This window comes from Erpetoichthys calabaricus, chromosome 4 (genome assembly GCF_900747795.2).
Source record: "Erpetoichthys calabaricus chromosome 4, fErpCal1.3, whole genome shotgun sequence".
NCBI lineage: Eukaryota > Metazoa > Chordata > Cladistia > Polypteriformes > Polypteridae > Erpetoichthys > Erpetoichthys calabaricus.
In genome coordinates, this window is record NC_041397.2 from 38,256,193 (window position 1) to 38,269,220 (window position 13,028).

The window sequence follows — 13,028 nt, forward strand, 5'->3', positions numbered from 1 at the left end:
CATTGAGCTGAGCTGGGAGGTAGGGTGGCAAAGTGTCTGGGCGAGGAGGATTGTTTATTGAATAGAGAATTGTAGTTATATGAGTAGTGTGGTGTGTGGCATGCTTTGTGCACAGTGTAATAATAAAAAGAAGATTTATTATACTTTCACCGGGTTATCAGAGTGGTACCTGAGGGTTCAAGAGGTGGACAAAAGCCTTAACTGCTACACAACATAGTGTCACCAGTATTGTAACTTTAATTCTCATTATTGTACTTTTTATATTTTTGAGTTTCCAACACTGGTAATCATGCTAAGCAATGAACTGGTTGCACCTGAAATCTGACTTTATGAAAGTGTTGCATTAAGAGTATATTTTTTAGTTGTAAAAAAAATACTGCATATATATACAGTATAACCAGATTTGGCTACTTTTGAACAATTTATAAAGGTCAGACATACATAGGGAAACTCTTTCTTATAATATCTTAGTTGATCATTTTTACTAACGAAAAAATAAACCAGTGCTGTGTTCAATGTTACATATCATAGCCTCAGACATATTTAGTCTTTCATTGTTTTATACAAAGAACACCTAAAAGAGGTTAAAATATTGACATAATATTGCTGACATGACCAAAGTTTATATATTCATTGTGGATTTCAAATCTTTTGGAAATACAAGAAACACTGTTGAATTATATTTTTCATATAATACAAAAATACATAAGGATATGTCTGTAAAAATAAACAAAATTCTACACACTAACATAAGCATGTCATAATTTCTTTTCAGTTAATTATGTATACTCATGAACATCATATATGGAATTTATTGCCCTCTTAAACACAGTAAGCAGATGCAGCTATGAAAATATGCCAGCTTCACACATATACACTGTACTATAAAATATTGCAGTCCATACATTTTATTTTAAAAGGTGTAAATAAAGCTTTAACTAAAACTTCTTTGTTATTTTTCTCTCCAAACCCTATAATGCCTAGGTTAAGTGTGGGTACTCAGGCTCTAAAATGGCCTGGTGTGAAGTGGAGGTATGGATTAGTGTACTATGTGATGGACAAGCATCTCATCTAGAGCTTCATCTGTTTGTGGAGTTCTTGTTTGTCAAAGGTGTTGGTGGATGAGATGGTTGATGGATGTTTTTAAGGTATGCTACAGTAAGAGTCTGTTGCTAACAGTACAATACATTTCACAGCAGTAAGACGGCTCAGTTCACATTACTTTTTAACAATTATCATATCACTTGGCTCTTTTTCAGATGTGGTCTATTACCTATTGTGTAGTGTTATGTTTCAATTAACAAGGCATCACATAATATCTCCAAAATCGATGTAGAAAATTTACATCCTTATCTTCCAAAGCCAGCCAACCTGAAGATCAAACTCTGAAATTCAATTTCTTCCTGTTGAACTCCTCCAGTCATTTTTCATGAGGTGGAGATGGACACACAGTTGGATAAAATGTCTTTCTGATGTTCACACAGTGTTTCACTGGTAGGTTTTCAACTTTCAGCTCTTTAACAGATCACATTTTCTTTTTCTGGCCAAATATTAATATTTGGAGAACTTGTACAGTTTAATTCTTAATAAAAGCCTTTCACTTATGAAAACATAATAAAGAAATTGTCATCTGAATGAGGAAGATGGACTTTGATGATCATTCCTTCTCAGGTTAACTTTACTCAAGCTTTAGCATCAATTGAATGCACAGGCTCATGTTTCAGCTTACACATTTCAGGCTGAAGGATTTTGTCCTTTTCCATTTCTTCTGTTTTCTTCTGCTCTATTGGTTCATTTTTTGACTTTCTTAGGATTATAAAAGTCATTAGAAAACACAAAAATGCAAAACAGTCAAACATGATCTGAAGTCCCAGGAACCTGAAATATAGATGAAATATATCATGTAATGGGTAAACTCTTTTTCAGTAATTTTTCGGTACCCTAGTTTTACATCCTAGGTAATAACTAACACTCATTTCCTTTACACTAAATCCCCAAATTAGTTGTGAGACATAAGTGCCATATTATGTTACATTTCATAGCGTTGAGTTTAAATGACATATAATGGCTTAAGCATTAGGATTTTTTTTTTTTTTTTAGGGATTCACCCAAAGGAGGGGCCTTTCAGTGCCCTATGTGACATATTACAAAAGGCAAAATTAATCTAAATTTTATTAGCTATTGTCAAGCACTGTCAGTGAAGAGTGCCACAAAAATTTTGCAAATATTGCATCACCCTTCAAATTTGATATATGTAGTTGTGTAGTTACAAATGAACATAATTCTGGCTCAGTTGCAAATACAGTAGTATGCTGTAATCACCAGTCATTTAAGTTATATACTATATGCAATTGATATATTGCCATGCATCTTAATCAGAAATTAGGTAATATCTGTGTATAGTTAAAAACAGAGGAATGAGGATGGTCTATAAAGCCACTACAAATATGAAATGTTGAGAAGAAACCATGACTCACTCCCAGTCAACATTATTGTTTTGAGATGTTGCCTTGAGTTGCCCAGGATACAAGACAACTGTATTATGTCACTGTTTGAAATTAATAAAAAATGAATACACAGTAATAATGCAACATCTTTAATTTATTGTAATATGATATATGGTCTTGCATGTAATAAATGTAACAGCTTTATAAAAATGTATTACCATACCTGTGTCTAAAAAGATCGTTATCATAATATAAGCATGAGGCTGTCTGGTTGTTTTTTTGCTCCCACGAAAGACAGGTAGAATCTATTGCAGTTCCATAAAGCACTGGTCCTGGCATCCAAGCTTAAAAGATGATATGAAAAAATACTTCAATAGGAAATAAACAAAATTGTTTTGCACTGTCTTTTGTCATACATTCTTAGTTATATTAAGCTAATATACCAGTTTGTAAGCTATTTTAAGTAACAAGTTGATTTTTGATTACATTGACACTATGTGTCCTAGTTTTTCATAGAGGTTTTGATTTAGATGTAGTCCTTGTCTCAAACCAGTATGAAAGCATTAAAGGAAAATCAGGTAATACTGAATATATGTCCATCCATCCATCCATTTTCCAACCCGCTGAATCCGAACACAGGGTCACGGGGGTCTGCTGGAGCCAATCCCAGCCAACACAGGGCACAAGGCAGGAACCAATGAATATATGTCCTCTATACAATCTTGATAAGTTCACAGATAATATTAAACTCTGACATATTCCTTCAGTGTATATGCAAAATAAAATTATGATTCTGGTAAGTGTTAGATATGATTTAAATCTTTGTAAAATAACTTTTCTTCGGTTTAGGGATACTGCACAATTTAGGTGGATGCTTAAGTTGCAAAATCCTGAAAATCTAGTTCATTAAATTGGTATAAGAATTTATTATTCTGATGCTTTATGATCAGTATGTTCTAGAACTGATAAGAATGGCCACAATAATTCAGATCTTACATCACTTCCCTGGTGTTATGAGCAAAAGAGTTTTTTTGGTCTGATATATTTGTGAACCCATAGAAAGTGACCAGAAGATGACTACAAAAAGGAGACAAAAGAGAGATCAAAGGAGTGTGCAAAAAAATCAAAAAAGAGTGAAGAATGAAAAAGGGTCAGAACCGAAAGATCCAAGGCTAAATTCTTAACAAAGTGCAACGCTGTAGCAACGCTGACTTATCCACCAATGGATCAATGCCATATTTATATCAGAAGGGTATATGCCATTAGGGTGAAAGCTGTGAAAACCCTAAAACACACTACTAACATACACAGCCAAATTGGCACTGAGGGAAGAAAAAAGACATCAATCTATTCAAAATCGTTGTTTACATGTGCACAGGGTATTTAATTGGAAACTACATATTCCGACATCGTAGAATAAATGAAAATGACTAACAAGAAAAATGTATTATGCTTAAGAAAAAATAAAATATAAGACCATTAAGCAGACCGTTAACAATTGACATCCAATTAAGTTTAGAGCACATAATAAACTCCTTTATCAATATACAATTATTAAATGGTTAAGTCTCATATTACAGTGCATACACTGAAATCTATAGATGATGACTTGCCTAAAATCCCAAAGTCAGATAAAACTAATTTAGCAGGCACACCCTGTACCTATAGATCACTCTAACTCTATAGTGATCTGACTACTCTAAATAGAGAGGCTACATTGGTTTCAGTTATTATACCAACACCAACAAACATTATTTTGTCAAAACATACAGTACTCATTGTTGTTTAACCAGTTCATATTATATTTTAACATTATTAGTAATCATTTTGATCAACTGTAATTCTTTCTAGACAGTAATGTACCCATTGTCATTAAATCATGTCATTCTGTTGGATTATTATTTCATGAAAATTTATTTTAAATATCATAGCTTTTCATATCCATCCACAAAGTAACTGGCAAGGTACATAGGTCTTACAGTACCATTCCTTCAATTTGGTATCTCTTACTATGGCTTTAACACAGTCTTTCCTCTGAAATGGCTGTGTTTCCATGCTGTTTAGTTCAGCAGGTGAGCTGAGGATCCCTGTGGGCTTTTTGATTTCACATTGGTTTTTTGAGTTTAAGATTTTTGTGTTTCCTCTAGATCCCTTTAAAAATTTATTTCCCTTAATCACTGTCTCTTTGACCTCAACCTCAAGCCATCCCAATAGATGTATTAAGGAAAGCCTATCCAAAAACAGAGTTCTGTAACTCATACAGGATTGTTATTAATTTTGCTAATTTAATAAAAACAAAAGCATAAACATGCAATAAATTAATATTATCATTTGTTTTTAGTTCACAAGTTAATATATTGCATTAAAATATAAATTTTGTAAAACTGAATTCAGTGAAAGCCCATGAATTTTTAGGAACTCACCAAGAATTCTGAAGAGCATAAACTGGATGCCAAGCGCTAAAGATTTATCTTCTGGTGAAACTGACCTGCAAGGCAAGTGGAAAATAAAAAGTACATCAGATAATTCTACATAATCTTTAATTCTCAACAGCTCTTCTATTGTATATATATATATATATATATTGTGATATTTGCCCAGACACCATCAGACCGACACCGCATTTTTATCAATGATATGCTTTTATTTTGTCTTCCACAACAACACAAGTCACAGTCCCACACACCAACAGAGTGCCTGTAGCCCCAGTTACCTTTCTCCTGGGCCTTCTCTCTCCTTGTCCCTGGGCCACCTGCACTCTCTCTCTCCAGGACCTTCGTCCTGCTCCTGCTCCTGACTCCAGCTCACTGACAGGAGGGAGGCAGCTCCCTTTATCCTCACCCGGATGAGCTCCAGGTGTTCTACCTGACGTCACGTCCTGGTGTGGCGAAAGCATCAGGACAGCACCCGGAAGCACTCCGGGTGACCCTGGAAGGATCTGTCCTCCATGGGTGTGGCGGAAGTGAATAAATCCCAGGCTCCATGAGGCTCAGGGCACCCCCTGGCGGTGACCAGAGGCCCCAGCGGTCTTGAGCCTCCCTGCTCCCTTTCCATGGGCCTCTTCTACTCCAGGGTGGTTGCCCCCTCGTGGTCCGGAGGATAAATAAGCCATGACCCAGTCCTTCCAGGCATCCTGGCCGGGTCTGACCCCCAGCCGCGTACCACAATATATATATATATATATATATATATATATATATATATGTGTGTGTGTGTGTGTGTGTGTGTGTGTGTTCTGTTTAAGCCTGAATTGCAATCTGATTATTAGGTGGTTACCTACCAGGTAACACTTGTGGCTGGTCGGCCAGTTGGCAAACATCCACCACGTCCTCTCAGTTGCGAGAAGATGATCATAGATATGTGATACAGTATCTGGCAAATAATAAAAAGAACACATGACACGTGTTGCACCCTTACTGGGGCACATCAGGTGTATTCACTTGTGCATCCCCTTACAGGGGAACCTTGGATGTCAGCTCCTGAGAAGAAACCTCTGATGCTGCGCCACTGCAGCTGGTACACTTATTTGGCAGGGTGAAGATCAGAGTATTACATTCTTTTTAAGTCTTAATCACAATCTGATTATTAGGTGATTGTCAGCAGAAAGATGTCTTACACCAATTTCAGTTTTCAACCTTAAGGACCCACACCATCCACCTACTCAGCATCATCTGCCATCTGGAGACAGTCAATAGAAGACTCCCATTTGAAAAGATGTTATGCTTGAACTGCATGTTAATTTTTGCCTTTTTCCATCAATTACATGGGTTAACCCTTTGCGGTCGTTAGGCCAGAAAACTGGCCTTAGTAAAAAGTGCGCTATAGGTCGTCAGGCCACCGCTGGTGGCCCTGCAAGTTTCTGACCGATTTGCACAGTCGCCTGGTCGAGAAAAGTGGCCTGTGTTATTCCTACGTGCTTGAAAAAAATAACTGCTGTAATTATTGGCGTTTTTTCAATAATTAATTACGACTAATGTAGTGTGATGTTGAAAATTAAATACGACTGCAAAGGGTTAAGCTATGGTGCCCCAACTCTTTTTATCTCTTTTTGTGCTTTATTCTACTATACAAGGGGGGCCCCCTGCTCGCTTCGCTCGCCTACCCCCGGCGTTTTGAACCCGTGCCCGCTGGTCAGCCGTAGTTTCAGACGCGCGTTGTAGGAGTTTGCGTTATTTTGAACCCGTGCTTGCCCTGCTTCTGCGGTTTGAGACGCGCGTTGTAGGCGTATATCCGTCAGTTGAGCTCGTTCGGTTTGAACCCGTGCCTGTTTTGCCTCTGCAGTTTCAGACGGTGGATAGGAAGTAAAGAACGCATTGTATGGTAAATCCCAAAGATTTATTGGAATATCTCTTTATATACAATATTTGTAGTAAAGATGGTTTGTTGTCCTTGAATGATTTTTCCTTGGTATTGGAGTATTTATAACTTTAAGTTTAATGTCAGATGAACGCCAAACTCATGAGAAGGCTACATAAAGTTGTCCATGTTCAAATACGCGCTCAGAGAGGTATATGCCAACTTTGTCCATGGTCTGTGCTTGGGATTTGTTGATTGTCATGGCAAATGCAGGCTTATTGTGAAATTGGCGTCGCCCAAGTGTAAATGGCAATTCAAGGGCAGAACTTGTAAGGTCAATTCTAGGAATTAAAACAATATTGTCAGTATGTGATCCTGTAAGTATTTTTGCTTTAATAACATTGTTTGTCATGGTGTTGATGACTAAACGTGTACTGTTGCATAAACCCTGTTTAGTATTAAGGTTTCTTAATAGCATGACAATTGTTCCGATTTTAAGGTTAAGGTTGTGTTGTTGCAATCCGGCTGGGTTAATAGTGTTCAGATATTGTAAAGGGAAATTAAGATGTTCAATGTGGTCTTCAGAATCAATTTTGTCAGTACTTAGAAAGAGGCGGCTTTCTCCAGGAAGTAATGCAATGACTTGGTTATTTATGTGATCAACATCAATATTCTTTGGACATAATATAGTCCGTCGCGTTAACAGTGCTATCTGATCTATTGTTTTGGAGGCGTGAGCGCAACTCCATTAGTTTTTCCTTGTTTAGCGTTAGTAATATGGATAATGGATTGCACTTACTGTTAATACGTAGCGTTTTCTGTGGTTGAATTGTTAAAAATGTATGACTGTAATGTGATGATTAACTTATGCTGTATAGTCTTCACGTGTGAGGATGACGAACCTTTAATACGGAGTGTTCGTTTATTCTTATTACCCATCAGGTGTTGTGCCTGTGTCTTGTGTGGTTGCACTATTAATATTGTATCACTGTAATGTGATTCAAATATGTTGTGGAGTCCGTATTTGTGGGGTTTCTGTACTATATCGTGTTTTTGCTTGTGGGTTATTAGAGGTGCGTGGATCATGCATGTGTACTGTGTTTGCGTATTGTCTGGCGCTTTTCGTACTCCAATTGATTTGTGACCCTTTCTGGACTCCGTAGTCTGTCCCGTTTTACTTTGGGGTGGCGTATCATGTCGGGTTTGATTTGTGAACTTTTCTCGACTCCGTATTCTGTCCCGTTCTACTCTGGGGTGGGGTGCTGACTCCTGTTGTTTGTGTGATTGTATCACTGTAATGTGATTCAAATATGTTGTGGAGTCCGTATTTGTGGGGTTTCTGTACTATATCGTGTTTTTGCTTGCGGGTTATTAGAGGTGCGTGGATCATGCATGTGTAGTGTGTTTGCGTACTGTGTGGCACTTTCCGTACTCCAATTGATTTGTGACCCTTTCTGGACTCCGTAGTCTATCCCATTTTACTCTGAGGTGGCGTATTATGTCGGGTTTGATTTGTGAACCTTTCTCGACTCCGTATTCTGTCCCGTTTTACACTGGGGTTTGGCGCTGACTCTTGTTGTTTGTGTGATTATGTCGTTCGTAGTCTCCATGGACTCTGTAGTCTGTGGGGGGGTTTGTGTGGCACACCAAGCAGCACATTATTCTTAACTTTACTCAGCAGTAGTGCCACGCACAATATGGCGGTGACGCCTGCGCCCTCACTACGCATTAGTGCCACTCACAATATGGCGGCAACGCCTGCGCCTTCCGTATTATGTCGGGTTTCACCATGCTGTGTAGGCGCCTTTGCCTTTCGTACTTTCCCGCGCCTTCCGACGCGCGATGTAGGCGCCTGCACCTTTCGGGTCTGCCTCCGCTGTGTGGTGTGGACGTTTAACTGTCGTTGTTTCCGCCTTTATATTCTGTCCCTCGCTGTGCATGTGTTTCGTGCCTAAGTTTTTTTGAAGCTATTGCATTCCAGTTTTCATCATCTGTAACCTGCTCTCCATGTGTTTGGCCCCGTTCTTTAACCTCTTTATGACGTTTTACTTTGTTTCCTACTCTGTCTTTTATTTCTGACCTCGCTTTATCCTGCTTGCGGCATGTCAGACGGTTCGTAGTCTCTCCCGTTTTGCTCTGGGGTGGGGGGGGGGGGCTTTGTGTGGCGCCTGCGCACGTTCGTAGTCTCTCCCGTTTCACTCTGGGGAGGGGGGCTTTGTGTGGCGCCTGCACACTATGTCTCCTGCGTCCACGGGCAGGTCCCTGCGTCCATATCCGGTTTACCATTCTCGTTTAGTAATATGGATATATTCCACAGCATTCTTTGTAAAGGCATAAAGACAAATCATAGACATTGGTCATTAGAGTATGCACAAACACAAATGTTCCTGGTGTATCTCATATACTGTAGCTGTAAAGGTTAACTTTTTAATGTGGAGATATCTGGCTGTATTTACCATAAAAACACAATTGACACAATTTACATCTCACTTGAAAATCACTCCGTTACTCTGTTAGGCCATGCCACCTTATCTCTTCTTCCAGGTATACCATCAGGCAAACAAAAAAAATGCAAGGTTGTCAATTCAAATGCCTGGCCTAGTATTCACCACACCTAGCAATACTTTTAATCCCCCAATAGTGGTGTCTCTTAGCCAACTGTTTGTACATTTGATTGTTCAAACCTGTCAAGATCACACCACAGCTAAATTATCTTCAGACCTATTTCATTTGTCTTAAAGTGTGAAGGGATTGTCCTCTAAATATACATATCTGAGAATCATTGTTGAACTCAGCAATTAAGTGACCGACTGTAGCAAATATGATTACATCAATTGATTATATCTTGCCTGAAGAAGGGGCCTGAGTTAGTTGCCTCGAAAGCTTGCATATTGTAATCTTTTTTAGTTAGCCAATAAAAGGTGTCATTTTGCTTGACTTCTCACTGCATTCATAATGGATAATACGGTACAACACCCTAGTACTACAAATCCTTTACTGTAAAAAAGCTGTGTCAAATATACATAATTAAGTTTCCTATCAGCTGCCAGATAACTTGGGTAAGGGAGGGAAAAAGTGGGAATTACTCTTTAACAGACAATCCTTCTCCCAAATAATCATGACAGCAGAAATGGCCTCTTATGCAGTCCATAGCTGCACAAGAAAGTCAGTCAGTCAGTCATCTTCCAACCCGGTATATCCTAACACAGGGTCACAGGGGTCTGCTGGAGCCAATCCCAGCCAACACAGGGCGCAAGGCAGGAACAAATTCCGGGCAGGGTGCCAGCCCACCGCAGGCACAAGAAAGTAAATGGGCTAATTTGGTACATATTAGTTGTCTTGGTCCATCAGGACTATAATGAAAAGGGAGATATACTTTTGGGTGTAGAATGTGTGTAGACACTTCCAGAAAGTGAATGAGAGAGCTGACTATCAGATCAAAGCACAAGGAAAATATGTGAGAAAACAGCAAAAGAAGGGCAATGGTAGATAGTTATTTTGTTACTGTGTATGACATCCCTGGGGCTCTTACAGCAGAGAAGATGGTAGGAAGGCCGGCAAAAACACAGACAGCTATGCATTGTGCTGTGGCCTTCTGACTACATACATATCAGCCACTGAAGTTTCAGTTCTGGTGAGCTGTCACAATATCAATACTGTACATCTATCTGCAGATTTTTAAAGTTAAAATTAACTTCTCAATGTTCCCAATAGGGAAAACTTAAGTAAACAGTAATATATAAATACATTATACTCATTCTGTATTTGTTGGTTGTAAGCCACAGACCTTCTTTGCTCCAGTTTCTTGGTACTCAGGAATACATTATTTAGAATTTGTAAACATATGTATTCAATAAAAACACTATTCAAGTTTTTGGCAAAAAAATAAGTTTAAGTGCTTAAGTACTGTTACTGCCATGGACTTGGATTGCTCAATTGTGCTGCTTCATTTAGATCAGTGCTTAATGTTTGTTGCAGCATGTACAAAAGCCCCTGGAAGCATATCATAACTTGAGAATTTAATTATTTCACAAATGTCTATCCCAGTAACATGTCTGGACAGAATTTAAGTAAGCTTTTTCTCCTAAAGGAGTTTTATATCTGCACTCAAACAGAAGTGAGACATTGCTGTTATGGAATACTCCTAAAATTAGGTTTTTACTTATTGTTAACATGTACAGTATGTTTTGAAATAGTGAATAATATAACTAAAAGAAATTTGTATAATAATGAAAGAGCACCTAATAATAATAATAAACATGAACATTAAGCTCAAGATACTTCATTTGTATTTCCTAATATAATATTCTCAGAATTATGAAACTATGGTACCCTATAATAATTTCTGTAAGATTGAAACATACCTTAAAACCATCATAAAAGAAGGAGTCTGGGCAAATGAGGCTACAAAGCCTGTCAATGCAGAAAATACCATAAACGGCAATAGGAGGTGTGCGCAGCTGCTTCCACAGGTTCCAGGTCTTGCTAAACCTTCCTGATAGTTTTTAGAAATGCATTTGCAGTCTGTGTAATTCTGTTTAAGAAAGAGATGAGCATAACCCAAAATAAACAAATTAAATAAAATGCAAAGAATTACTCAATTATTATTTTTATTGAGTTACAAATAAATGTATAGTTGTTTAAAGAAAATGTATTTTTTGCAGCATTTTCAAGTCAACAATGTGTGGTATTTGCACACATTCATTTTATTATTTTTCACAAAGGTTGTCTAACAGACTAAATGCTCCCCTCAGCTGTAAGCCAGTTAATAAAAAAGTTTGTATTTTATTCAATTTACACCTTAAATGATGTCATAATACAGCCTGAGTTGTCCAATAAATAGAAAAAATTGTAATGATAGAAAACATTTGATGTACATTTTTAAATATAAGTTTTAATATATCTTTTCTTTAAGTATTAGCCTTGGGTTGAATAGATTGTCACAAAACACAAATGTGTGTATGTATAAAAATAATAAAAATATTTATCGTGAAACTTAAACAATTCTAATTTTGTATGTGAAAAAACATAAGTAAGTACTGTAACACAGCAAGATCTTGCAACCAAAGATTAACGTGGGGTGCTATGAAGTTAAGTTTGATTCCTCAAACTTGTTCTCTCTGTGTGCTTCTCCCATATCAGAGAGATACTGTTAGTTTCATTTATAAGTCTGAGTTGGCCTGAAGTGAAAAAGTCAGTTAAGGTGTGTGTGCATGTGTGTGTATGCCCTGAAAAAATGTACCATCCACTTCCCAGATTTTTGGGATATTGTCCAGCTACCTTCAAACTTTTAAAGAAAAACACATGTTTAGAAATTTAAACAACAGTTTAACTGTTTCACATTTGTATTCCATACTTTCTTCCAATTTTTAACTACACAAATGTGTAGTCAGAGTGAATGTGGTAAACTCTCACAAGGCTTGGCAAAGAATTCTGTGCAAAGTTTTTTATAACATGTCCACGTTATTCTCCCTTAGCATGTAGATATGCTGTTATAATGAATATAAACTTTAAATTAACAGAGTATATGCAAGCTTGTCTTCCTATGGACTGGACAAAAAAGCTTTTAATATTTGGATTTCCCCATGGGATTTATAAAGTTTATCGAAATTAATTTTCAAGGAGAACAGAGATCATAAGACTTCTGATATAGTGGCCTTTAGTGGAGACACAGCTTCAACAACTGCACAATATCAAAACATCTATAAAAATATCTCAGATTACCCCTGTTGCATAGTGCTAATGTCATGTATCCACCTGTATGCTTAAAACCTCCCGCACACAAGCATCTCACGTCAGCCTCTCGAGTACATGAGTAGACATACATTTTAAGTCTTCTTTGGGTACATCTTTAAAAAATGTTATGTTCAAGAAATATTGTACAATTAGGTGTAGACCCTCCACAACCAATAACTAAGAATAGGACTTCATTCAACTTACTTTTTTACTTCACTTAAGTTGGAATCTATTATTTATAAAAGCTATTTCAGACACCAGAAGCCGATTTAGTTTTAAGTGGATGACTATAAAATGCTATTACTGTACATGCATTTTGTTTACTTTACTAATAGACACAATTAAATTTTATTATCACTGTTAGTTTTCATGGCTTATTGCTTCGAAAATATTTAATAAACAAAAATGTGATATCTCTCACTTTGTTAAATTAAATAAATACAAATGAGACATTTTTAAATATTTCAAACAATTATCTAAGTCCCAAAATGAACCATGCTTATATTTTCTAACTCATTAATTTATAAGATACATCAAATTCATGAGTAA

General features: G+C 37.1%; 1 protein-coding gene across 1 annotated transcript in view; it reads right to left on the minus strand.

Annotated features, from left to right (window-relative positions):
- Nucleotides 1-209: 209 nt before the first annotated feature.
- Nucleotides 210-13,028, minus strand: part of slco2b1 (solute carrier organic anion transporter family, member 2B1) — a 125,252-nt gene continuing 112,433 nt past the window's right edge. The window contains exons 12-15 of the mRNA XM_028799342.2: nt 11,108-11,277; nt 4,871-4,935; nt 2,671-2,791; nt 210-1,878 (exon numbers count right to left, since the gene is read on the minus strand). Coding sequence (XP_028655175.1) covers nt 1,683-1,878; nt 2,671-2,791; nt 4,871-4,935; nt 11,108-11,277 — 552 coding nt within the window. The 3' untranslated portion in view covers nt 210-1,682. The remainder of the gene's footprint in view (nt 1,879-2,670; nt 2,792-4,870; nt 4,936-11,107; nt 11,278-13,028) is intronic.